The sequence below is a fragment of the Caretta caretta genome, chromosome 2, assembly GCF_965140235.1.
Source record: "Caretta caretta isolate rCarCar2 chromosome 2, rCarCar1.hap1, whole genome shotgun sequence".
Taxonomy (NCBI): Eukaryota; Metazoa; Chordata; order Testudines; family Cheloniidae; genus Caretta; species Caretta caretta.
The window spans coordinates 156,499,950-156,524,626 of NC_134207.1; the positions used below are offsets into that span (position 1 = coordinate 156,499,950).

Sequence of the window (24,677 nt, forward strand, 5' to 3'; positions counted from 1 at the left end):
CTTCCCCATGGCCTCCTCCCAACACCGTCTTTACCCTCACTGCAGGATCTTCCTCCTGAAGCCTGATCACGGTTGTACTCCTCAGTCCTCCAGCAGCACACCTTCTCACTCCCTGCTCCTTGCACACCCTCCCCTAACTAATAGGAGGTCCTTTTTAAACCAGGTGTTCTGATTAGTCTGCCTACCATAACTGATTCTAGTATGTTCTTAATTGGCTCCCGGTGTCTTAATTAGCATGCCTGTCTTAACTGGTTCTAGCAGGTTCTTGATTGCTCTAGTGCAGCCCCTGCTCTGGTCACTCAGAAAACAGAAAACTGTTCATCCAGTGGCCAATATATTTGCCTTCTACCAGACTCCTGTACCCCACTGGTCTGGGTCTGTCACAGTGGGAATATGCACAGCCACTCGAAGAATGTAAAAGTAAACATCTTGTAGAAGTGGTTTTTTACCCATGAAAGCTTATGCCCAAATAAATCTGTTAATCTTTAAGGTGCCACCGTACTCCTTGTTGTTTTTTGGATACAGACTAACACTGCTACCCCCTGATACTTTAAGCCAGTTTTGTGGATCTAATGATGGAATTATGGAGGCTAGGGATGCCTCTGAATTTGAAGCACCAGATGAAGGTGTTGGGCCCCCTCAAGTCCAGAATCAGGTGCCATTCTTCCTTTTTCTTCATTATAAGGAAATAATTAGAATAAAAGTCCTTCCCCCAGAACTGTAGAGTAATTTCTTCTATTGCACCAAGAGACAGAAGTGACTCTGTCTCCTGATGCAAGTCTCTCATGAGTGAGGTCCTTGAGATGGGGTAGGGGGTGGAGGGCAGATGTAGTATCTGACAGTGTATAAAACCCAGAAATTTGGTGTTATGAGGTTCTGACATTTTGAAAAAATGAAAGTGATTCCCAAATCAGGGGGAGCAAGGGTAGAAATCCAGCAGACTGTTTATAGAGCAACTCCCTACCAACATTAGCTGTCCATCAGAAAATTTTAACTCCTCACCCTGCATTTCTGTGGGAGTTTGTCAGTAAAGTCTGAGAATCTATGGCAATTCATAAAGTAATGCCTGATAATTAGCAACCTGGAATTGCAGGCTGGCAAATGAATAACTCTTATGTCCAAACATATCAAGCTGCTTCTTTATCTCTGGAGGCTGTTGTTGCTTGCTCCTTTAACTAGCTGCCACATCAGTGGCAAGCCAGGTACTAGGTGAGTGTATACTTAGACTGTCTGGGTGGCACCTGGTACCTCCTAGCTGCCTTTTTTAGAGGTTGTAGTTCCTGATGCTGATGTTTGCCAGCTATGCTTTGATGACTGTAATAGGACTTCGTTGATGGGCAGTGCTATACGAATGGCACTGTCATAAACATACAGCTAAGGGTAGCCTAGAATTCCTCCTTACCTGTAAGGGGTTAAGAAGCTCAGATAACTGGGTTAGCACCTGACCAACAGGACCAATGAGGAAAGAAGATACTTTCCAATCAGGGAGGAGGGGGTTGTGCTCTTTGTGTGTGTGTGTTCTTTTTTTGGGACTGAGAGAGGCCAGACAGAAATCCATCTTCTCCAACCCATCCTAATCCAAGTCTCCAATATTGAAACCAATATAGGTAAGACAGGCAAGGCGGATTAGTTTATCTTTTGTTTTGCTTGTAAATTTTTCCTGTGCTAAGAGGGAGGTTTATTCCTGTTTTCTGTAACTTTTAAGGTTTTTCCCAGAGGGGAATCCTCTGTGTTTTGAATTTGAATACCCTGTAAAGTATTTACCACCCTGATTTTACAGAGGTGATTCTTTTACCTTTCCCTTAAATAAAATCCTTCGTTTAAGAACCTGACTGATTTTCCCATTATTCCAAGACCCAGGAGTTTGGGTCTTTGATCATTTTGTAACCAATTGGCTAGGATATTATCATCAAACCTCCCCAGGAAAGGGGGTGTAAGGGCTTGCGGGGGATTGCTGGGGGAAGAGGAACTCCAAGTGGTCCTTTTTCCTGGTTCTTTGTTAAATCATTTGATGGTGGCAGCGTTACTTAAACCCAAGGTACAAGAGAGAATTTGTGCCTGGGGAGTTTTTAACCTAAGCTGGTAGAAATAAGCTTAGGGGGTCTTTCATGTGGGTCCCCACATCTGTACCCTAGAGTTCAGAGTGGGGAACGAACCCTGACATGGTGGCAGAGCAGTGGAATCATTTTTGAACCAAAAGCACAGCAGGATTTTAAAAAGGACAAATTTTTCTTTCCTTTTGGCTGCTTGGAAACAGGTTTTTGCTGAGAGCAGTTAGAGGGTTTTTTTTTCTCTGCCTGAAGGCAGAGGGGTCAAGTTACAGACGGAAAGGAATTCTAGGCTATCCTTAGCTGTATGTTTATGACAGGCACAGAGACATGAAGAATATTCAAGAGCCTACAGGAGCTCTCTTGTACCACTTCCATTGGTATTTCAATAGATTTTCTGTGTGCCTGAGCAGGTCTTGGAAGCTCTTTTGTCATCTGTGAGGTGGTGTAGATGTGACCACTGCCTTATCTGGGGAAGAAAGGAATATAGTAACTGGTTTTGTCCGCTATTCTGTCCGCTTCTCCTCAGATAACTCCTTGGGGGGTAAGGGAGAGGGAGCAGATGTCAGATTCAGGAGCTTCAAGCTAATACTCCAAGCTCCCTGGGAAGGTGCAGGAGAGGAGGCTCTAACCCTGGAAAGTGGTGATGAAGTGTGGTGCCTTGTATGGTGAAGACCCCAGGGGTTCCAATAGGGCCCTGATTAAATATTATATGGAAAAGGGTCTGGGGGCCAGGGAAGAAGGTACCAGATTATATAGGGAATAGAACAGTAGGCATATAATCTAGGTATATATGAAGCCCTCTTTCATACTAATAAAGGATCAAATAGTCGGAGGGCTCCAATGAATATTTCCTACTGTGTTGGGACTCTGATGAAGAGAAATAGCACTCTAAACCTAATGTGAGGGGCTTCTGAAGCGGGGGTTGCTAGGCTGCATCATTAGTTGAGATGTAACTAGCAGGCAGTACTGCCAAAGTGGAGGGCCATCAGCATTGTGGTTGAGATATTTTGTCCTGTAGAAAGCAGTGGAGAGTCTAGCTCATCAGTGACATGAAGATCCCTCAGGACCACATACTACTTCAGAATGGAGAATGATGGTGCTATAAACTTCAGTGCAGACAGTATTGATGCACTTGGCATCAAAGCAAGTAGTAGTAAAGAGATTGGGATCACAGGGGTCAGTACCAAAGTGCTTGGTGCCAAGGTAGTCCCTGATACTCTGGTATTCCTGAGACGGTGCTAGAGTTCTGACATCACACTCCCTCAGAGCTCTACTCATACCTGATTTGAGCCAAGAAATCATCTTTAGATCAGGAGCAGTGAGGTGACTTGGACTTCTTTTTTACTGGGAATTTCTAGCAGAAAATTCCTTTTACTAGAGGAGCGATGCTCCTTCTTTCTCCTAGGTTCTGACACAGAGGAGGGTACCAAAGAGCCTGTCCCGGAGCCCCAAGCCTTTTACTGCTTCAAGAGAGATCACTGGAGTCCCTCCCTGACTCCATGTGGTACCCACGCAGCGGAAGGGGAGAAGGAGAAGGAGTTGAGCCTTTATTATGACCAAGGTCAGAAGACTAAAAGTAATGCACCTCCTCCAGCAGGTGCGGCTAGTCTTTCTGGTGTGCTAAGATGCTCTTGCATCGCTTGCACTTGGGTAGGGACGTAGATGATGCTGATGTCCCAACAGCTGTATTGGTACTGTGGTTTTGGTGACTGGAGGTCTAGGTAGCACTGCTGACTGGGTCCACAGACTATTCTGCGCTTGTCTACAGTGCAGCTGTACCGCTGAGCGGCACTGCTGTAGCGCTTCAATGTAGACAGTAACTACAATGATGGGAGGGATTCTCCCATCTGTGCAGGTAACCCACCTCCTGGAGAGACAATAGCTAGGTCGATGGAAGAATTCTTCCATAAACCTAGTACTGTCTACACAGGGACTTAGGCTGGCTTAACAATACTACTCAGGGGTGTGGATTTTTCACATCCCCGTCAACATAGTTAAACCGACCTAATTTTCCAGTGTAGACCAGGCTTCTGTGCTTATAGACCTTAAGCTCCAAAAAGGGACAGTACGCACGAAGATGCTGGCCACTGACATGTGGGAGCTGCAGGTATCAAGCTGCTGGGTACCAAAAAGGTCAGCGTCAAAGGAAACCAGGCAGCAGATTTAGCTGGTACTATAGGCGCTCGTCATTACTAATACTGAGGCATAATAAGGCTGCCCTTCAGCTGCAGAGCTTGGGATGAGTCTAACACTCTTGTGTCTTGGCTCTGAGGGTCCAGGAGAGGGAGATTTATGTCTCATCTCTGAAGTGATAGCTCCTTCCTACCCGTTTCTGAAAAAGTCAATGTATGGATTGAGATCAACAAGTGGGGTTTATTAGGCATCTCAACCCTGGAGCATAGGATGGAATCACAGCTTGCTGGGGCACTAACCAAGGACTGGAGGGAGGACTGAGCCTTAGCACAGGTGAATAACCTCCTCCTCCTCCTTCTTCTAGAAATGTCCCTGTGGGTGCTCCACTTTTAGGTGACTATGGAGCAGTACCCTTCAGTGGAAGGTGGGGCTTCGAAGATATTTACTGAGTGGTGGATAACACTGATTTTCTGAAATGAGCATCAGCAACTGATTGCTTCTCTATGGCGTAATGTCTGGTGAAGGTGTGGGCTGATGCCCAGGTAGCTGCTTTCCATATATCAATGATGGGTGTATCTTTAAGAAAGGCTATTGATGTGGATATAGCCCTGGTGGAATGTGTGTGAAGACCAGAGAGGGGTTCTAGGTCGTGTTCATGGTAGCATAATCGGATGCACTCTGATGTCCATTTTGAAAGTCGCTGTTTGGAAATGGTTAGTCCTTGAGATCGTTCCATTGTGGAAATGAACAGTTTGGTAGATTTCCTGAATGTCTTTCTTCTATCTATATAGAACACAAGTGCTCTATGAACGTCCAATGTGTGAAGAGATGTTTCCCTGCTGTCAGCGTGCAGCTTCGGGAAGAATACAGGTAAGTAGATGAGCTGGTTGAGATGGAAGGATGAGGCCATATTAGGTATGAATTTCAGATGTGGGCAAAGGATTACCTTGTCCTTGAGGAATACGGTGTAAGGTGAAGTTACCATCAGGGCACCAAGCTCTCCAACCCGTCATGCCGACTTAATTGTGACTAGGAAGGCAACTTTCATGGACAAGTGTAATAGGAGCAGGTAGCCAGAGGTTCAAAAGGTTTGCCCATGAGGGTACGGAGGACTAAGTTAAGGTCCCACAGAGGGGCAGGGTCTCTGACTGTAGGGTAAGTATTCAGTATACCCTTGAGGAAGTGTTTAGTGAGAGCATGTGTGAATAGTGAGGCCATCTACTTTGGAATGGAAAGCTGTGATTGCAGATAAGTGTACCTGGAGTGAACTGATAGAAAGACCCGATTTTTTTAGGATCAGCATATATTCAAGTATTGCGGGTAATGGAGCCATTCGAGGGGAGAGTTGTTTGTCTCTGCACCATATGGAGAAATGAAGCCACTTTTGAGTATATGTTTTTCGTGTGGCAAATCGTCTGCTGTTTATCAAAATATCCCGGACCTCTCTAGAACAGCCTGCCTCCAGAGGTGTCAGCCACAAATTAGCCATGCCTTGAGATGGAGGATTGGGATGTTTGGGTGATGGAGACGACTTGAGTCTGGAGTGAGTAGGGGAGGTACGAGTGGAAGGGGCCACAGTGATGTTCAGTGATCTGGTTGAGATAGGGAAACCAGGTTTGTCTGGGCCACATTGGTGTGATCAGGATTACTCGGGATCTGTCCTGTTTTATCATATAAAGGACACGAGATATCAGAGGAATCGGGAAAAAGCGTACATTAGAGGCGCTTCCCATTTCATGAGGAAGGCATCCCCGAAGGAGTTTTCCCCAAGTCCTGCCTGGGAGCAGTACTGAGGGCACTTGATATTGTGGGGTGTTGCAAAAAGGTCTATTGTGAGGAAACCCCAGTTTTGGAAAACAGTGGTGAGGATTTCTCGGCCCATTTCCCATTTGTGTGTCCGGGAGAAGTTTCTGCTTAGCTCGGCCACTGTGCTGTTTTGGCTTCCTGGTAAGTAGGCTGCTTTGAGTTCTATGTTGTGGGAGATGCACCACTCCCAAAAGGTGAACTGCCTCTGTGCAGAGCAGGTAAGATCATGCCCCACCTTGGCGATTGATATAAAACATGGTGGCCAAATTGTCTGTAAGGATCTGCAATGTCTTGTTGTGAATGAGGGGCAGAAAATGGTGGCATGCATTGCGGACCACCTGGAGCTCCAACAGATTTATGTGGAGCATGGACTCCATGGAGGGCTATCTGCCCTGGATGGTATGTTCGGACAGGTGTGCCCCCCAGCCCAGGAGAGACACATCTGTAGTTATCGTTACTAATGGGGTGTGTCGTTGGAACGGGACACCTTGTGCAGAAGTTAGAATGGTTTGTCCACCAGGATAACAAGTTCTTTATCGTGGTGGGCATGGTCAGTTGCTTGTGAATGGAATGTCTGTGAGGAATGTATACTGTATGGAGCCATGCCTGAAGGTGCTTCATATGAAGTCGTGCATGTTTTACAACAAACGTGGTTGCTGATGTGTCCTAAAAGTTGGAGGCATAACCTGGTGGATGTCTGTGGGCTGTTTTGTATGGTTGCTGTGAGGTTCGTTAATGTCAAGAAGCGTTGTTGGGGTAGACTTGCCAATTCCATGGTGCAGTCCAGGTGGGCACCTCTGGATTCCAACTGTTGGGTCAGAATTAGGGTGGATTTTAGGGCATTGATCTGTAGGCCTAGTCTTCTGAGCAGAGTTGCAGTGAGCAACAAAGTGTCCACCGCCCATTGGTATGTAGAAGCTTTCAACAGGCGATCATCCAGGTAGGGGAATATGATTATTCCCTATCTGCGAAGATGGGCTGTGACCACAGCGAGGATTTTGGAGAAAACTCACGGGGCTGTGAAAAGTCCAAATGGGAGCTCTTTGTACTGGAAATACAGGTTGCCTACTGTGAAACAAAGGAAACTTCTATGTGCAGGATGTATGGTAACATGGAAATAAGCATCCTGGAGGTTGAGGGTCAAGAGTCAATCTCCCTTCTCCAATGCCAGGATTATGGTTGCAAGAGTAACCATCTTGAAATACTGAGTTCTGATAAACTTGTTTCGCTTGTGCAAGTCCAATATGGGCCTCCAGCCACCCATTTTCTTTTAGGTGAGGAAAGAGTGTGAATAAAACCCGGTCCTCCTATGTTTGGGAGGTACAGGTACTACGGCACTGAGTTGTGGGAGGTGATTTATTTCCTGCTGTAGTAGGTGCTTGTGAGAAGGGTCCCTGAAGAGGGACGGGGAAGGGGGGTGGGTTGATGGAATAGAGGTGAAGGGGATGGCATAGCCCTTGCGTATAATTTCCAGAACCCATTTGTCCGATGTAATGGTTGCCCAGACCGGATAGAAAGGTGTTAGGCAGTCTCCAAATGGACTGGAATCAGGAGATGGTTGTGGCAATGGAATTTGATGGGCTCTCATGCCCTCGACCAACACTTCAAAATGCCTGTCTAGAATTAGATGGTTGGGACGTGGGGCATTGCCCCGGTGTCTGTAGTCATCTTGGCTGATGTTGTTTGCGACGTTGATAGTACTATCTCTGCGGCTGGGTATACAGAGCAGTATGGAAGCGCTGGGTGTAAAATGTGCCGTTTCTTTTTGTTATCAGGTACGTGAATTCCCAAGGTTTTCAGCATGGCACGGGAGTCCTTGAGTGGATGCAAGGCTGCATCCGTGGTGTCCGCAAAGAGTTTCTATCCCTCAAAAGGTAAGTCCTCGATTGTCGCCTGGATTTCCTTGGGGAAGCCAGAAAGGTGGAGCCAAGAGGCCCTCCACATGACTACTGACATGGTGATGGAGCGAGCCACCGTGTCTGCAGAATCCAGTGATGCCTGCAAGGCTGTCCTGGCAATCAGGGGACCTTCTGAGATGCTCGCTTTGTATTGTTCTTTTTTGTCTGTTGGAAGATGCTCAATAAACAGACATCTGTGCAAAATTGTTGAGAGTGGATTTGGCTAATAGCGTGGAGTAGTTAGCGATGCGTAACTGAAGAGTCACTGAGGAACAGGCCTTTCTACCAAACAGGTGAAGGCATTTCCAGTCTTTATCATAAGGGGTGGTACGAGACAGGTGTTGTTTTCCCCTTTGATTAACGGCTTCCACAACCAGTGAGTTTGGGCTAGGGTGAGCGAAGAGGAACTCAGCCCCTTCAGCTGGCACGTAATACTTCTTGTCTGAATGTTTACAAGAGGGTGGGGCTGTGGCCGGTGTCTGCCAAACCATTTTTGCTGGGTCCATAATGGCAGAATTAATAGGCAATGCAATCTTGGCCATAGAAGAGGCATGGAGAATGTCTGTGAGCTTATGCTGTGTCTCTGGAAGCTCTTCTAAGCAGATGGCTAGGGAATCAACAGATGCTTGAACAGATCTTGGAAAGATTTACAGTCGTCCGCCGGTGTAGGGGGAGGCATGATTGTATCCTCCGGGGACGATGAAGAAATATTGGTAGGAGGTTGGATGTCACGCTCTATTAAGTCCTCATTGCCCTCTTGCTCCTCCCCGGCAACTTCAGGAGAAGCTGAGGCAACCAGTGAAGTAGATCTGGCTGATCTTGGTGTTCTGGACCTAGATTGGTTAGAGGGCTGACCGGAGGTGGCGCCACAGCACTGCTCTGTGCTGAGGGCTTCAGCTCTCCAGGCTCTGAGGGAAAAGACAGTTACTCACCTTTGTAACTGTTGTTCTTCGAGATGTGTTGCTCATATCCATTCCAATTAGGTATGCGTGTGCTGCGTGCATGGCCGTCGGAGAATTTTTATCCTAGCAACACCCAGTGGGTCGGCGGTGGAGCCCCCTGGAGTGGCGCCTTCATGGTGCTGGATATATGCCCCAGCCGACCCAGTGCCCCCTCAGTTCCTTCTTGCCGGCCACTCCAACAGATGGGAAGGAGGGTGGGTTTGGAATGGATATGAGCAACACATCTCGAAGAACAAGTTACAAAGGTGAGTAACCGTCTTTTCCTCTTCGAGTGCTTGCTCATATAGATTCCAATTAGGTGACTCCCAAGCCTTACCCTAGGTGGTGGGGTCAGAGTGAAGTACCGTGGATTGTAGGACCGCTCTACCAAACGCCACATCGTCTCTGGCTTGTCGGACGATGGCATAGTGTGAAGCAAAAGTATGTACTGAAGACCAAGTAGTGGCTCTGCAGATCTCCTGGATTGGCATCTGGGCCAGGAAAGCCACCAACGAGGCCTGAGCCCTTGTGGAGTGAGCGGTGAGGGGCAGGGTCAGATCACTGGCCAGATCATAGCAAGCACAGATACAGGACATGATCCAAGAAGAGATACGCTGAGAGGAGACTGGGAGGCCCTTTATCCGGTCCGCCACCATGACGAAGAGCTGGGTCGTTTTCCTGAACGGCTTCGTACACTCAATGTAGAAGGCAAGGGCACTACGAACATCGAGGAAGTGTAGCCGCTGCTCCTGACGACTGGCATGCAGTTTTGGATAAAAAACTGGGAGGAAAATGTCCTCGTTGATATGGAAGGTCGATACCACCTTGGGAAGAAAGGCAGGGTGAGGTTGCAGCTGCACCTTATCCTTATGGAAGATCATGTAGGGTGATTCCAAGATAAGAACCCTGAGTTCGGAGACACGCCTCGCCGACGTGATAGCAATGAGGAAAGCCATTTTCCAAGAGAGGAATAGGAGGGAACAGGTGGCCAACGGCTTGAACGGGGGCCCCATAAGCCTGGAGAGGACCAGGTTAAGGTCCCACGTGGGGACTGGCTGCCATACCTGCGGGTAGACATGGTCCTGTCTCTTAAGGAACCTACCGACCATGGGGTTGCCGAAGACAGATGGGCCATTTACTCCCGGGTGGAAAGCTGAGATGGCCGCCAGGTGAACTCTGATGGATGATATAGCCAGGCCCTGCTGTTTCAGACCCAGGAGATCGTGCCACTCATTTTGGACTGACGCTTGGAGTGGGGGCGTGCCTCGGTGAGTGCATCAGCATGAGAATCGCTTCCACTCAGCCATATATTTGGCCCAAGTGGAAGGTTTCTTGCTATCCAACAGAACCTGCTGCACCAAATGAGAACAGAGGAGTTCTGAATGGCTCAGTCATGCAGCATCCACGCTGTGAGGTGGAGCAATTGTAGGTCGGGGTGACAGAGACGTCCGTGATCCTGAGTGATCAGGTCTGGAAAAAGGGGCAGCAGCACTGGGGCGTCCATGGAGATCTCCAGCAGCGTGGTGTACCAATGTTGCCTGGGCCATGCCAGGGTGACCAGAATCAGCCATGTCCTGTCCCTGCGCACTTTGAGCAGGACCTTGTGTACAAGGGGAAATGGCGGGAAGGCGTAAAACAATCGGCTCGTCCATGGGAGTAGAAAGGCGTCTGTGAGAGAGCCCGGGGAGTGATCTAGGAGGGAGCAAAATGCCAGGCATTTCTGATTGCTGCGTGAGGCAAACAGGTCGACCTGGGGAAACCCCCACTTTAGGAAGATGCAGTGGATGACATCCAGATGGAGGGACCACTCGTGGGAGTGGAAGGACCTGCTGAGGTGTTCTGCCAACATGTTCTGGACCCCTGAAAGAAAAGACGCCACCAGGTGAATGGAGTGGGCTATGCAGAACTCCCACTATTGAATGGCCTCCTGAGAGAGGGGGGAGGAACGAGCTCCCCTTGCTTGCTGATGTAGAACATGGCCATGGTGTTGTCTGTGAGGACTGCCACACCCCGACCATGCAACCGCTCCTGAAAGGCTTGACAAGCCAGACGTACTGCCATTAGCTCCTGTACGTTGATATGGAGAGAGAGCTCAGATGGGGCCTATAGACCCTACCTCTGGATGTCCCCAAGATGGGTGCCCCATCCCAGGGCTGACAGGTGTGGAAGGGGACTCCTTCGCATACGGCCCTGGGGTCTAGCCACCAGTGGAGAGAGGCCAGGACTCTCTCTGGGATGGTGACCACCAGGTTCAGGCTGTCTCGACCTGGACAATAGATTGATGCCAGCCAGGCTTGAAGTGGGCGGAGCCATATCTGGCATGCCTGGTCACATATGTGCAGGAAGCCAAGTGTCCTAGAAGACTCAAGCACGTTCTTGCCGTCGAGGTTGGGAAGCTTTGAAGGCTCCGGGTGAGGCTTGCCAAACCTTGGAAACGAGTGTCCAGCAGAAGGGCTCGAGCAAGCAGAGAGTCCAGGACTGCCCCGATGAATTCTATTCTCTGGGTCAGTTCTAGTGTAGACTTTGCCATGTTGAAAAGGAGGCCTAATCGACAACACGTGTCCGTGACCAATTGAAGGTGGGACTGTACCTGTTCTTTGGTGCGACCTCGGATGAGCCAGTTGTCGAGATATGGGTATACCTGTATCCGTCGTCGACAAAGGAAGGCTGCCACGACTGCCATACATTTGGTGAACACCTGGGGGGCCGTAGGGAGACTGAACAGAAGGACCGTGAACTGATAGTGTTTGCGGTTGATCATAAAGCGGAGGAAGCATCTGTGCACTGGATGGATCGCTATGTGGAAATATGCGTCCTTCATGTCGAGGGCAGCGTACCAATCTCCAGGATCCAGGGAAGGTACAATGGTGCCCAAGGAGAGCATGTGGAACTTCAACTTTACCATGAATTTGTTGAGTCCGCGCAGGTCCAGGATAGGCCGAAACCCGCCCTTTGCCTTGGGAGTTAGGAAGTAAGGGGAGTAAAACCCCCTGCCCCTTAGCTCCCTTGGACCCTCCTCGATCGCCCCCATGGCGAGAAGCATCTGAACCTCCTGAATGAGGAGTTGCTCGTGAGAGGGGTCCCTGAAGAGGGACGAGGAGGGAGGGTGGGAGGGTGCGGAGAAAGAAAATTGGAGAGAGTATGCCCTTTCCACCGTGCAAAGAACCCAATGGTCCGTGGTTATGAGGGACCAAGCACTGTGGAAACGGGATAAACAATTCAAGAAGGGTGGGGTAGGATCCTGAACGAGGTCCGGTACATCATCCTCACGTGTCCCTTCAAAAGTTTTGTTTAGAACCTGCCGAGGGCTTGGAAGGGCCCTGGCCCTGCCCGGATTGGTAGTTGGAGGACTTCCTCCTGCCATTACGCCCCCGTCGCCTATAAAAATCCTGCCTCGGCCAAGGAGGGGGATAGGAGCGTTGAGGCTGAGGTTTAAAGGGCTTCTGCTGAGTAGCTGGTGTGTGCATGCCCAGTGACCTCAATATGGCCCTTGAGTCTTTGAGGTTCTGAAGCCTTGAGTCAGTCTTGTCCGAAAACAGGCTCTCTCCATCAAAGGGGAGATCCTGCAATGTTTGCTGAAGCTCCGGTGGTAAGCCGGAAGCTTGAAGCCAAGAGATGCACCTCATTGTGATGCCTGAAGAGAGGGTCCGAGCGGCAGAGTCCGCAGTGTCCAAGGAGGCCTGCAATGAGGTCCACGCCACCGTTTTGCCCTCTTCCACCAGGGCCCCAAACTCTTCTCTGGACTCTGGAGGTACCAGCTCCTTGAACTTCATCATGGAGTTCCAAAAGTTAAAATTGTATCTGCTCAGGAGCGCCTGCTGGTTCACGATCTGGAGCTGAAGTCCCACCGAGGAATAGACTTTGCGCCCAAACAGATTGAGGTACTTGGCCTCTTTTGACTTGGGCGCCGGGGCCTGCTGACCATGCCGCTCCTTCTCATTCACTGAGGCCACCACCAGTGAACAGGGCTGTGGATGAGTGTAGAGACAGTCATATCCCTTGGAGGGGACGAAATACTTCCTCTCCACCCCTTTAGCAGTTGGGGGAATGAACATGGGCATTTGCCAGATTGTTCTGGCCGTGGTCTGAATGGTCCGGATGAGTGGTAGGGCCACCCTAAATGGAGCATCTCTGGACAAAATGTCAACCACAGGGTCCTCCACCTCAATAACCTCCTGTGCTTGCAGGCTCATATTCCACGCCACTCTGCGTAAAAGGTCCTGGTGGGCATGGAGATCTATTGGAGGGGGACCCGATATAGCAGTTCCCACCACCGCCTCGTCGGGTGAGGATGAGGAGGAGGCCAAGGGAGGCAGAGGATCATCTGGAGCCTCTTGCTGAGCTGGTCCCTGTTGCCCTGAGCCCGTGACTTCGGTTTCCGGACCAGGAACTGGAGTTGGAGGAGGGCCTGGAGGCGGGAAGGATGACATCACAGTCTCCATGCCTCCAGGAGTAGGATGGCTGGAGGTGGCCTCTGGCACTCGCAGCTTGGATGGGGCTGAATGAGAAGCCCAGACGGAGCACCCTGGACCTGCTGGTATGCCCAGGGCATCCAAAAGGGCCACTGAGTGGACCCTTGAGCGGGACCTTGCTCCTGTGCCTGCCAACGTCCAGCCCAAGTCCAGGCAGCCGTGATCCAAGTGGCGGTGGTCTGAGAAACGCGACCCTGCCTCCGACTCTGATGAACGAGAGGCAAAACACGATGGCCACGGTGGTGCCGAGTGGGTCTGCGCCGAGTCACATCAACGAGACGATGGAGAGTAGTACCACGAAGCTGGAGATAGATGTCGCGATGGTGGAGAGCGGTACCGTGACGCTGGGGAGTGGTGCTGGGATCTACACCGGTGCCTGGATCTGGACATAGGCCACGACGATGACGCATCGGGAGCAGTGTCTGGATCGGGATCTACTCCTGGACGGCGACTGGCATACGGAGCGGCATTGAGAACAACACCGGGAGTCAGAGTGGTGCCGCGAGTACGACCAGCGCCGTGATGGAGAGCCGTGCCGGGACTGCAAGCAGTGTCGGGAGCAGGAATGGTGCCAAGAACGGGATCGGTGCTGCGGCTCGACCAACAGTGCCAGCGAGTGAATAAGAGCCGGCTTGCCCCGGGATGGTGCCACATGAACAGGTGCCAGTGCCTGTCATGGCAATCAGATCCCTTGCAGCCACAAAGGTATCTGGAGTAGACTGCAACTGGACCTCAACCACGCTGCGAGTAGGGGAGTCCAGTTGCACTGGACTCAACGGATCCGTTCTTGGTGCCGGAGTCTGTGGTGCCAAAGCTGCCACTTGTACACCTGGGCAGTCCCCTGTAGGATGCGGCTCTGTGGGCGGATCCAGGGAGGGTGGCACCTGCTGAGGTGGGCCAGCCTTTTCCGGTTTGCGGTGCCACTTCTGGCCAGGCGAGTGGGAGCGCTGCTGGACTGATGAAGTCTGTTGCGGTGCCAGGGAATGTCGGTGCCATGGGTCTCTATCAGAGTCTGATCACAGTGTCGTTCCTACCTCTGTCGCTGGGGAGCTGCGCACCAAAGTGCTCGATGCTGGGTCTTGGCACACCGCTGCAGGCTGAGGACTAAGAGCTGCCTCCATGAGGATCTTTCTTAAGCGAAAGTCCCACTCCTTCTTAGTCCAGGGACGAAACCCCCTGCAAATCCTGCACTTGTCTGCTTGATAAGACTCCCCCAGACACTTCAGGCAAGAGTAATGGGGGTCGCCCCTTGGTATGGGCTTAGAGCAGGAACCGCAGGGCTTAAAGCCCAGAGCCTTGGGCATGAGCCCAAGCAAAAGATGGGGAGCAGGGAAACCCCTTCCAACCCCACTAATACAAATAACTGTAACTACAACTATAACTATTAAACTATTGACAAACTGTGTAGGAAAAATGGTAGGGAGAGTGGAGAGCAGCAAAGCCGAGCTCCAAAGTTCCAACGACCATCACTGGCGGTAACAAGGAACTGAGGAGGCGCTGGGTCGGCTGGGGCATATATCCAGCGCCATGAAGGCGCCACTCTAGGGGGCTCCACAGCCGACCCACCAGGTGTTGCTAGGGTAAAAATTCTCCAATGGCTGTGCACGCGGCACGCACACACCTAATTGGAATCGGTATGAGCAAGTACTCGAAGAAGAACAGGCTTAGTTTTGCCTGTATGAGTGGCTGCCTGTCTGAGAGCTAAACCGCACCGGGTCTTTCGCGCCTCGGGTTGCCTCTGCACTGGACGAACCCGGTGCCATGTGGTCCGAGGCTCTGCGTGCCGATGGTACTGGGGTGGATTTAGTGGTCGGAGATCACTTTTTGCATGGCGATTCTCCCTGGGGGGGAGGAGTGAGACCGCTTCTTTGTTTTCATGGGGGCTGGATCCTTTGTGCTCGTCTTAGAGGAGGACCCCATGTCTGACAGGGCAGTTGGTGAGTCAGTGAGCTGGTGGGGAGGGGTCCCCTGCTCAGGGTCAGAGGCAGGATGCAGGGATTTCTCCTTAAGCATCAGTTTGAGCTGGAGTTCCCAAGCGTTTCTGGTCCTTGCCATTAGCTTTTTGCGGTGGTGGCACTTCTGCATAACGTGAGTCTCCCCCAGGCAGCATGGTCACTAGGAGTGACCGTCAGAGACTGGTATTGACAGTCTACAGGTGAGGCAACGTTTAAAGCCTGGGGAGCCAGGCATAGCTGTTTGAAGAGTGTCTCTGGTTGGTTGTTTTGTTTGTTTTTAAACAGAAAGGGAAGAGACAAGAACCTTGCAGAGAACGGGAAGGGGTAATTTTGGGCAAAAAGGAAAGGAAAAAGTATTCTGATGAAGATTATTCTGAGGCTCTGCTGTTGTTCTGACCAAAGCCAAAGAAAGCGGCAAAGAACGAACTGAGGGACGGCTGGCTACGCACATGCGATACCCACTCAGAGCAGCACGAGCTGACAGCAGCGCGTACGTGGCCAACCAGGGCACTGCTACCTTAAATCTCAGACTAGAAGCTCAGGGGCGCTCAAACCCCCCAAAAAGTGGAGCACCCACAGGGACATTCCTAGAAGAACTAGTATTTCATGATCCCCTTTAGGGTCTGTGATGTGGTGTACAAAACCCACACTGAGCACCAAGAGGTTAAGGGATTATTTTGGGCTCAGCCAGCCCCGCCCACCACACCTGCAGCAAATGCTCCATCTGCTAGAGGAATTAAAAGGCAGGGAATTAGCTCATTTTGGTGGCAGAGCTGGAGGTGAGCAGACCTGCAGTCCACAGCTGCAGCAGAGCAGAGGGAAAGCTAAAGGTTTTGACGCTGCTGCCCAAAGGGGCCCTCCTTGAGGGAAGGGAGGACCCACAGCAGAGACAACCAGAGAGGGAAGTATCCTGTGACATTGGTATCTCCCTCTTATTTCTTTTGGTTTGGATTTCCCCACCAGGTGAAGGCCTTGGACTGAGCTGACCCCGCAGGGGAAGATGAGAGGAAGAGGCCCAGGGAGGACAGCCTTAAGCAGCCTTGGTTGCCAGATTACTGGTAGCCCGAAGGACCCCGAGTCAGAGCCCAGTGGAGTAGGAGGTCCTGGGCTCCCCTCCCCACAATCCCCTTGGCACAATCCCCATGACCACTAGGCCACGCTTCCCAACCAAACCCCGAGTGAGGAGCATTACAGGGTCAAATTTGGGATTTACATTATTTGGCACTTTCATTAAGCCATTTTGTAATTATTCTTCTTTAACTCAGAGAGTATAACACATAGAAGCAAACTGTTTAGAAGAGGTTGTTTGCATCCTGCAGACACTTTGGAAAAGTATTGAGAAACTGTATCCTGGATATGAACACTCATCACAAGAAGAAATTGTACGCTTGTAAATAATTAGCATAGCTTCCACATAATTGTCTAAATATTGATATCATGTTTCAGTTGTTGTTGGGGAGTTATTCTGTTTTATCTGTTGGTTGTCTTTTTTGAAAATGAGAAACACCATGTTGATAGGGGAAAAAAAAAGTTCCCTTTTTTCATACCAGATATCATTATCACAAGATATAGCAATGTGATGTGGTACCAAATGTTATTTATGGCATCACACCATAGGCCAGTAGGGAATGTAGCTTCTCTATACACTGCATTAGGGAGGCAACATCTCAAATGTTCTGGACACTCAACAGCAGAAAAAATTATTACCAAACTGGAGGTTTAGAGAAAGGAACACAGGGAGGGGAAGGAAATCTGTCTTATGTGGAAGTTAAAAAGAGTTAACCAGGAATAGTTTGGCTAAACAATGACTTAGATAATTATCACATTTTTAAAGTATCAGAAGAGTGTAAACCATCAAAGTTAGAGAATATTTTTCAGGAGGTGTATCAGGAGGAAAGAGGTTAAATTAAGCAGAGGAAAATAAGAGTAAAGGTACTTACAGAGAAATATATTAACAGAATAGAATAGTTCTTCCCAAGGCAGTAGTAGGAAAATATTAAGTAACACTACATCAAATTCTGAAAGCTATAAAGGAACAATCCCATCACTGGTACAGAACGGATATAGGTATTTTTCTTCCCCAATTTAAATTATTTAAGCTGCTGCAATCTTATATCACAAAACTATTGTAAAATTGTATGGAGCACATGATAGTATTTATTTGAACCTTCTCTATTTTGTTCTCTATTACAATTCAATTCTTACACCTTAATACCAATGACTAAAACAGACTGTAAAATTATAAAGATGATGAAAAGGAACCATTATAGAGTATTTTAAACTTTCTGGTTTATTACACAATAATTTGGCATTTTTGGAGGTTAATACTCCCAATTTTTTAAAACAACCGGCTGTCACAAACTGCCCTTCAAAATTTTCAGCCATTTTACATGGGAAATGGCTACAGTTCTTTACCTTGGCAAAAGTGTCCAGCTTGTCTTTATCATATAAGACTCTCAGCATTCCAGCACACAGTGGGCAGCAGGCTCCTACATGACACAAACAAAAGCAGGTGCACTTCAGGGTTTTAATCAGATCTTTCAAAGCAAGTGAAGGTCAAAATTAAATGGTAAATGATACACGGTAACAAAACTCCCAAACACAAAGTTTCCTTTATGAAAACAGACCTTTCCAGTCAGTGGTTGGGTTATGAAATTTCTGTGCAATTTTTATGTTTAGCAGCTGCAATTCAAAAACAATCCAATCCCACATGCATCAAATGCTATTTCAATGTGGAGTCATAGGATCAACTTCTAATCACTTAAATATGGTATCACATTGCTATGAGGCTACAAAAATATGCAAGTACATGCTAAGTCACAAGGCAAGATACACTACATGTGCACAGCTCGGGAAAGTACCCCAAAGTCCGTAATAACTACTGGAATGGAGGCGAGGGAGAACTAGAGCAACAAGAAAGATACCAGATTATTGTAACCATTATAGATGCAGGTGGAAAGAGCTTGATGGCATAAATCATTAGTGTAATCAAAAGACTGCAGGGTAAATGCACAATTTTAACTTGTTTATACAGTTATGGCATGTTGGGATTTAGGTTCTTAGCTTGTCAGGCAGATTTCTTCTAAGATTTCCATTATTTATCTATATTCAGCTATACTTGCTTTCCTTGTTAGCCACCTCTCCCCTGGGGCTCCTGTTTTACCACCTACCTCTGACTCTACTATTCTCCCCTCCCTCTTCAGGTGTCTGTCTTCCAGAGCTGCTGTTACTTCATTCCCTGAATGAGCTTTCTTCATCCAGTCCTCCGCACCACCTCTGCAGCCCACCCAATTGCCCCATTACCACTGAACACTCCAAAGAAGAATTCAAGAGTCAGATGGGTGACTAAAGACAGTCTTTAGATAAAAGTCAAAGCCTCTTCCCCACTTCTGGCTCTGTCCCACTCAGAAAAAAAATCACAATATATTTAGCTTAGGTATTTAAATAGTCTCAACTACATAAACACCTGAGCACTTCACACAATCTTACATGCATTTATCCTCATAAAACCCCTGTGAGATCGTACTTATCCTATTATCCCCAGCTTACAGATGGGGAACTGAGGCACCAAGAGGGTATGTCTACAGTTTGAGTTGCAGGGGTGATTCTGAAACTCAGAGACATACTCACATGCAAACTCTCATCAAGCTAGCACACCAAAACCAGAATGTTGCTACAGCAGCGCAAGCGGTGGGAGGGGCTAGCCACCCGGTGTATGCACCTAGCATCTCCAGTGGGCATGTAATCAGGGTGGCTAGCCCCTCCTACCGCTTGCACTGTTGCGCCTACTGTCTATTTTTAGCTAACACGTTCAATGAAAGCTAGCACACACGTCTCCTGGAGCTGGGAATCACCCCCAGCTCAAAAGCACAGACATGCCAAGAGGCTAGGGCAAGATTTTTAAAGGAATTAAGGCATCTACACCTAAATAGCTTTAAATACTTTGCCCTAAGTGACTTGCCCAATGTCACATAAGAAGTCCGGCAGAGTGGGGATCTGAATCTGGGTCTCTAGAATCCCAGGCTAGCACTCTAACCATTGGACCATCCTTCCTTACAATCCATACACTTTGAGAACGTTTTACTTCTGCATATTTAAATTATTTGGTTTCTGTAGCATGAAAACATGTGTGATCTGTTAGATCCTGCACTTGTGTGAAAAGGCTGGTAGCAACCTAGTGTGACTGTTAACAGTTGGTAGGCTTGCTTTTCATCACAAATCTTGCTAGAGAAGAATAGTTGAGTATGTGAGCTTTCCTAAAGTAACTCTTAGAGGGGACTGTTTGCTAAAGCTCAGATTTCTAGGGTACAACTTATGACAGTTCCACACAAATTTCCATAAGCAAAATATTTAGCAATACTTTTATTATTGAAAATGAAACATACATTATCCTTGGACATAAGAGTTATTTCCAAGACTCTTTGGCAACAAATGAGGACAAATATGTATCACACACCAAAATCTCTAGAAAGTTGTTTGGCAGTTAAAGGAGAATACTCATATCTTTCAGATGGTTCCTTCTGCTGAAGCTCTCCAGGCAAGACAATAAACGTTGATATCTATTATGTAGCCATATTCTACATTCACTGTTAAATTTTATATGTACAACACACACACACACACACACGAGACACAAACATTTTAATTTGCTTGACTACAAACCTGCCTGAAGGGATAGTAAGAATCCTATTATATAACTGTGACATTGAACTCTATATGTTTATGGAAATATGCTTATAAGTGTAAATATAACTGGAATATGCTTTATGCTAGATATGCCATGTGACATATCTTTGCAAAGGTTATGGTCTACTGACTATATTCCTCCTATCTGTATGCATGTATCATTTTTATATCTGAAGTTATTAGAGTTGGCTTTATGCTTGTATTTGAAGTGTTTGCTGTAGGAAACACAAAACGGAGGTTTGGCCAGTATATTGTGAAGGGGCTATTTAAGTAACTGGGAGTACTTAACTAACAATGGACTTTAGGAGATGCCAATCTACATCTGAGCTTTCTTGGGAACATTCAAACTAACATGTAAACAATGGCGTCAGCCTGCAAAAAGCTGAATCATTCATGGACATGTGACTTGCCCAGGTGGCTACAAACTCCATCTTGTTTCTGTGATTTTGCACAGAAGAACAAAGGGGATTCTGCCCCCAAGAGAGAATATAAAAGGCCATGGAAGCCTCTCCATTTTGTCTTCAGCTGGCTCAAGAGATGGCCTCTCCACCCCAAAGAGATGCCTGAAAAAAACTGGAACAAAGGACTGTAACTACGGGGGTGTGAGTGATTGCTGGACCCAGGCCATAAACTACAACGTTGGTCTGAAAGGGATTGTACCAGAGATAAAAATCTAGGTGAGAAGTTAGTATTGTAACTAGATCCTTAGTGTATTAAGTTAGCCTTGCATATTTTGACTTATTTTACTTAGTAACTTACTTTGTTCTGTCTGTTACTTGAAACCACTTAAATCCCACTTAAATCACTTTTGCTTATTAATTAACCCAGAGTAAGTAATAAATACCTGGGGGAGCAAACAGCTGTGCATATCTCTTTATCAGTGTTATAGAGGGCAAACAATTTATGAGTTTGCCCTCATAAGCTTTATACAGGGTAAAATGGATTTAATTGGGGTTTGGATCCCATTGGGAGCTGGGTGTCTGCGTGCTGGAGACAGGAGCACTTCTTAAGCTGTTTTCAGTTAAGTCTGCAGCTTTGGGGGTGTGGTTCAGACCCTGGGTCTGTGCTGCAGCAGGCTTGCGTGTCTGGCTTAACAAGGCAGGGCTCTGGAGGCCCAAACTGGCAGAGAAAACGGGCTCAAAGGTAGTCTCAGCACCTCAGGTGACAGTCCCAAGGGGGTCTCTGTAACCGAACCCATCACAATAACCACTGCTGAAATTTATGTAGAATATACCCTCCTGTCACACACAACTATCCATTCATTTATTGTGCATGTAAAATGTGTAGCACAATGGGGCCTGACCCCTGATGGGAGCTATACTATCACAATACAAACAAACAACAGACAACCAAGTTCAGAGAAGGAATGGCATTAGCACATATCTAAAGTACATGTACATCTATCGAGAGAGACATCACAGATGGCAGTAAGAGAAGATGAGCCTGCCTATTGGGCAGGAAGAAAGAGAAACCACCAGTACCACTCAGCTAATCAGTCTATGACACATCTGGATATGCTGTTGCCCAAACACATCTTGGTCATGTTAGCTGAAAGGAACTGGCAGCTCCTCTTTCCATTGAAATCAGTGGGAGCTGCTGGGTGCTCAGCTCCTTTGAAAATGCAGGTCACTTGTTTAGATACCTAAATATGGATCATGAGGCTTGTCTACACTTAAAAGGCTGCAGTGATGCAGCTGCGCCACTGTAGTGCTTCAGTGAAGACACTACCGATGCCAGTGGGAGGGCTACCCCGAGAGGCGGTAGCTATGTCAACGGGAGAAGCCTCCTGTCAATGTAGCACTGTCTATACCGGAAGGTAGGTTGGATTTTCCACACCCCTGAGTGACAGTTATACCAACATAAGTTGCTAGTGTAGACTAAGCCTGAGAGTCTAATTTTAGGCACCGACTTTGGAAAATACTGGCCTTAATGATTATCTCTAAATTTTCAGCTTCCTCTTAGAATCTTGAAATATTAAGCCCTTACTGCAAACTTCTTGTTTACTGTAGCCAGGGTACCCTTTCACCAGAGCCCACCTGACTTCTTAGCAAATAAGTCAAATTCATATGTCTACATGTGCAATACTAAAAGCAGACAGACCATGTTCCCGATCAGTGGCAGTATGAGAATGAAATGCATGAAGTTTTTGGATCCTGGACTTCTTTGGCATTGTAAATTATCTTCCCATAAATTACTAAATGTAAAAGGAGCAGGTCTATGAAAGCTTCCCCAATTCCTTGCCTTCCCCACAATATTTTCTAGTGTTGATAGCTACGAATATGAAGCCTTTTTCTCTGCAGTACTACCCAGAGACACCTGGTGAAAACACACCACTGAACACAGGAGCATTTCACAATATAAAAACAGTGACAAGAGTGGACTGCAGAAGCAGCTGGCATTGGGATACAGAGATTTAATTTAAAAGGTATGTCTAACAAAAGGGCCCTGAGTGAAGAGAAAGCAGGAAAATTTGGTCAGGTACTGTTGTGTTTTGGAGGAGAGGGGGACAAGTCTAGGATGGGAAGGAAGATTCAGTCTTCAAACCGAGTCCAACACTAGTTATTTACATACCCAAGGATAATGCAATAACTGGAATGATTTTAAGAAATAACATTCAATAAAAATGTCCTGCAGACATCAGGTTGAAGTCACTCAAATTTAGTACACAAGTCAGACATTTTGTGGGAAGCCTCTGGATCTCACAAGAAACAGCAAATCTTTAAAATGGTTTTAGCATGGTGGCTGAAATTTTTACCTTGTGACTAGGTGTTTTATCATTCCTCTGCTCTACCTTTGAAATAAAGCACATTCTCTTTCTTGTCCCAAAAATGTAGTTGTCTGCTGTTGCTACTTTAAATATAGTTTGGCACTGCTGTGTTGTATCCACATTATAGATTGTGGAAAACTGCTGTATTTTCAATAGCTAAATATTTATATATTATAAGTGAAGCACTAGTTCAATACAAAGCACATTCTGACTAAAACTGAACTCTAATGCAGAAGGACAGATTTTATATTCCATGATATGCATTTCGTGTGTGTCTAATTACAGACGTGCATATTCTGCAGTAAGCTGGATCTGTCTGGATTGTGACTTTTGCCACAGCAGACTGGAAATTCAGTGGTAGCTTTCCCCATAAATAAATAAAAATGGAGATTCTGAATCCATAAATTATGAAACTGAGTAATACAATCAGTACAGTGGCCCATGTGTTATTTATTTTGCTATTAAATTCTCCATGTGAGATATGAAAGACGTAAGAGATCAAACGTCAGCAGTGAAACATAGTTAAGAGTGTTAACATTTGAACAGTCATCTTTTAGGTTTCAAAATCAGCCCTCCACTGGAATGAATGGGGAGTTCACACATCTTCCAGCAATAACTGCAGGTTACGTGCAGATTTAGGAAGACATTACCATACAATACGATAACAAATTAGGGATATGTAAGACCAGTAGGTTGCAGAGTTTAACACCATTCACTGAAAATGCCCTATGACAAGCCCCCTACTATTTAACTCAGGGTCTATAAACTTGAGCTCTTCAGCTGATTACAACTGCAAAGGGATCACATTAAGAAAGAGGCAACCTTCAAAGAAGTAGGACTCGAAACATTTAGGGCATTACATCTTAAAAACACCACCTAACTTCTCACAGAAACCAAATGAAAACCAATGCAGACCATGGGCATAGCAACAGATTCTGCACAAGCAGAACATAGCTTATGTCAGCTCAGTCTCAGCCAGCTAGCTCATATTCAAACCCCACTCTTGGCTATACACTGGAAAAGTCACTCATCTGCACCAGGTGTGTCTAGTGAAACAGAGACCGCTCTGACGGCACATCTCAATATTAATGAAATCCTCTCTGCACAAAGGTCTATTAGAAGGCTTATGCACCACGTAAGTCCCAATTAAGTCCTCAGAATAAGTCTTGTAATGGTCTCTCTCTCTCTCACACACACACACACACACACAGAGAATAAAATATATTTTTCAAATATATCATTGTGATCCACACCAACATGCTTATATGAGTAGCCTTCAGACACTCTCATACCTTGATTAAGCATTAGCAACAAACATACCTGGTGCAACAACTGGTTTGCATCCAGTTGCAGAAAGAGGAGGACATTTAACAGAGGTGCATTCTGTTTGTAAACTATAGTCTGAAACAACTCCTACAGCTTGACAATGTCCATAGTAGTCCACAGCCACACGGTCAGAATAGGCAGCACACACATTACTGTAGGTTTCACCATTATGTCCACATACTGGTTCCACTGATTTGCAGAAGGGCTGAAAAAGAGTTTGTAAAGAAAAAAACACTTGGTTTATTTACACTGGAGATAAGACTTCAGGATGACCTTACAGTAGTTTTAAAGTTGATAGGGATACACTGCTCATGCAAGTAAAGTGTGTCAAAAATCAGTAATGGAAATCTAGAGCAGATAGCCCACGCAATTTTATGCAATTGACAATAAACAAAAGGAATAAGTTACCAGACAAGACAACAGAAGAATATAAATACTGTAGGTTTAAGAGGCACCTAAGATTTACTTCTGTTAAGGGAAAGGAAATGAGGTTCAGAAACAAGCACTAAAACAACAAAAAAGGGGGAAGCGTAGCAAATTCTGGATGTGTTTTTAATGTTCTTAAAATTACTTTATAAAATAAAGTGTTTAGAAAAACTATAAACACAAGGTTATTTCAAAGGAGTAAAATTTATTACTGTT

General features: G+C 46.9%; 1 protein-coding gene and 1 long non-coding RNA gene across 6 annotated transcripts in view; one reads left to right on the forward strand and one right to left on the reverse strand.

The window, feature by feature from the left end:
* Positions 1–24,677, reverse strand: part of RECK (reversion inducing cysteine rich protein with kazal motifs) — a 139,001-nt gene that overhangs the window by 14,434 nt on the left and 99,890 nt on the right. For all 4 annotated transcript variants that reach the window (XM_048839399.2, XM_048839398.2, XM_075125512.1 and 1 more), the window contains 2 exons: positions 24,030–24,240; positions 17,672–17,745 (listed from right to left, as the gene is read on the reverse strand). In XM_048839399.2, coding sequence (XP_048695356.2) covers positions 17,672–17,745; positions 24,030–24,240 — 285 coding nt within the window. The remainder of the gene's footprint in view (positions 1–17,671; positions 17,746–24,029; positions 24,241–24,677) is intronic.
* LOC142071125 (uncharacterized) lies at positions 1,501–24,068 on the forward strand. 2 transcript variants are annotated; one of them, XR_012667114.1, is made up of 4 exons: positions 1,501–1,607; positions 4,976–5,054; positions 7,766–7,864; positions 16,220–16,751. It is a non-coding gene; the product is annotated as an uncharacterized LOC142071125 (long non-coding RNA). The 2 variants fall into 2 exon arrangements; XR_012667113.1 differs by lacking the exon at positions 16,220–16,751 and adding an exon at positions 18,460–24,068 and having other exon boundaries at positions 1,502–1,607.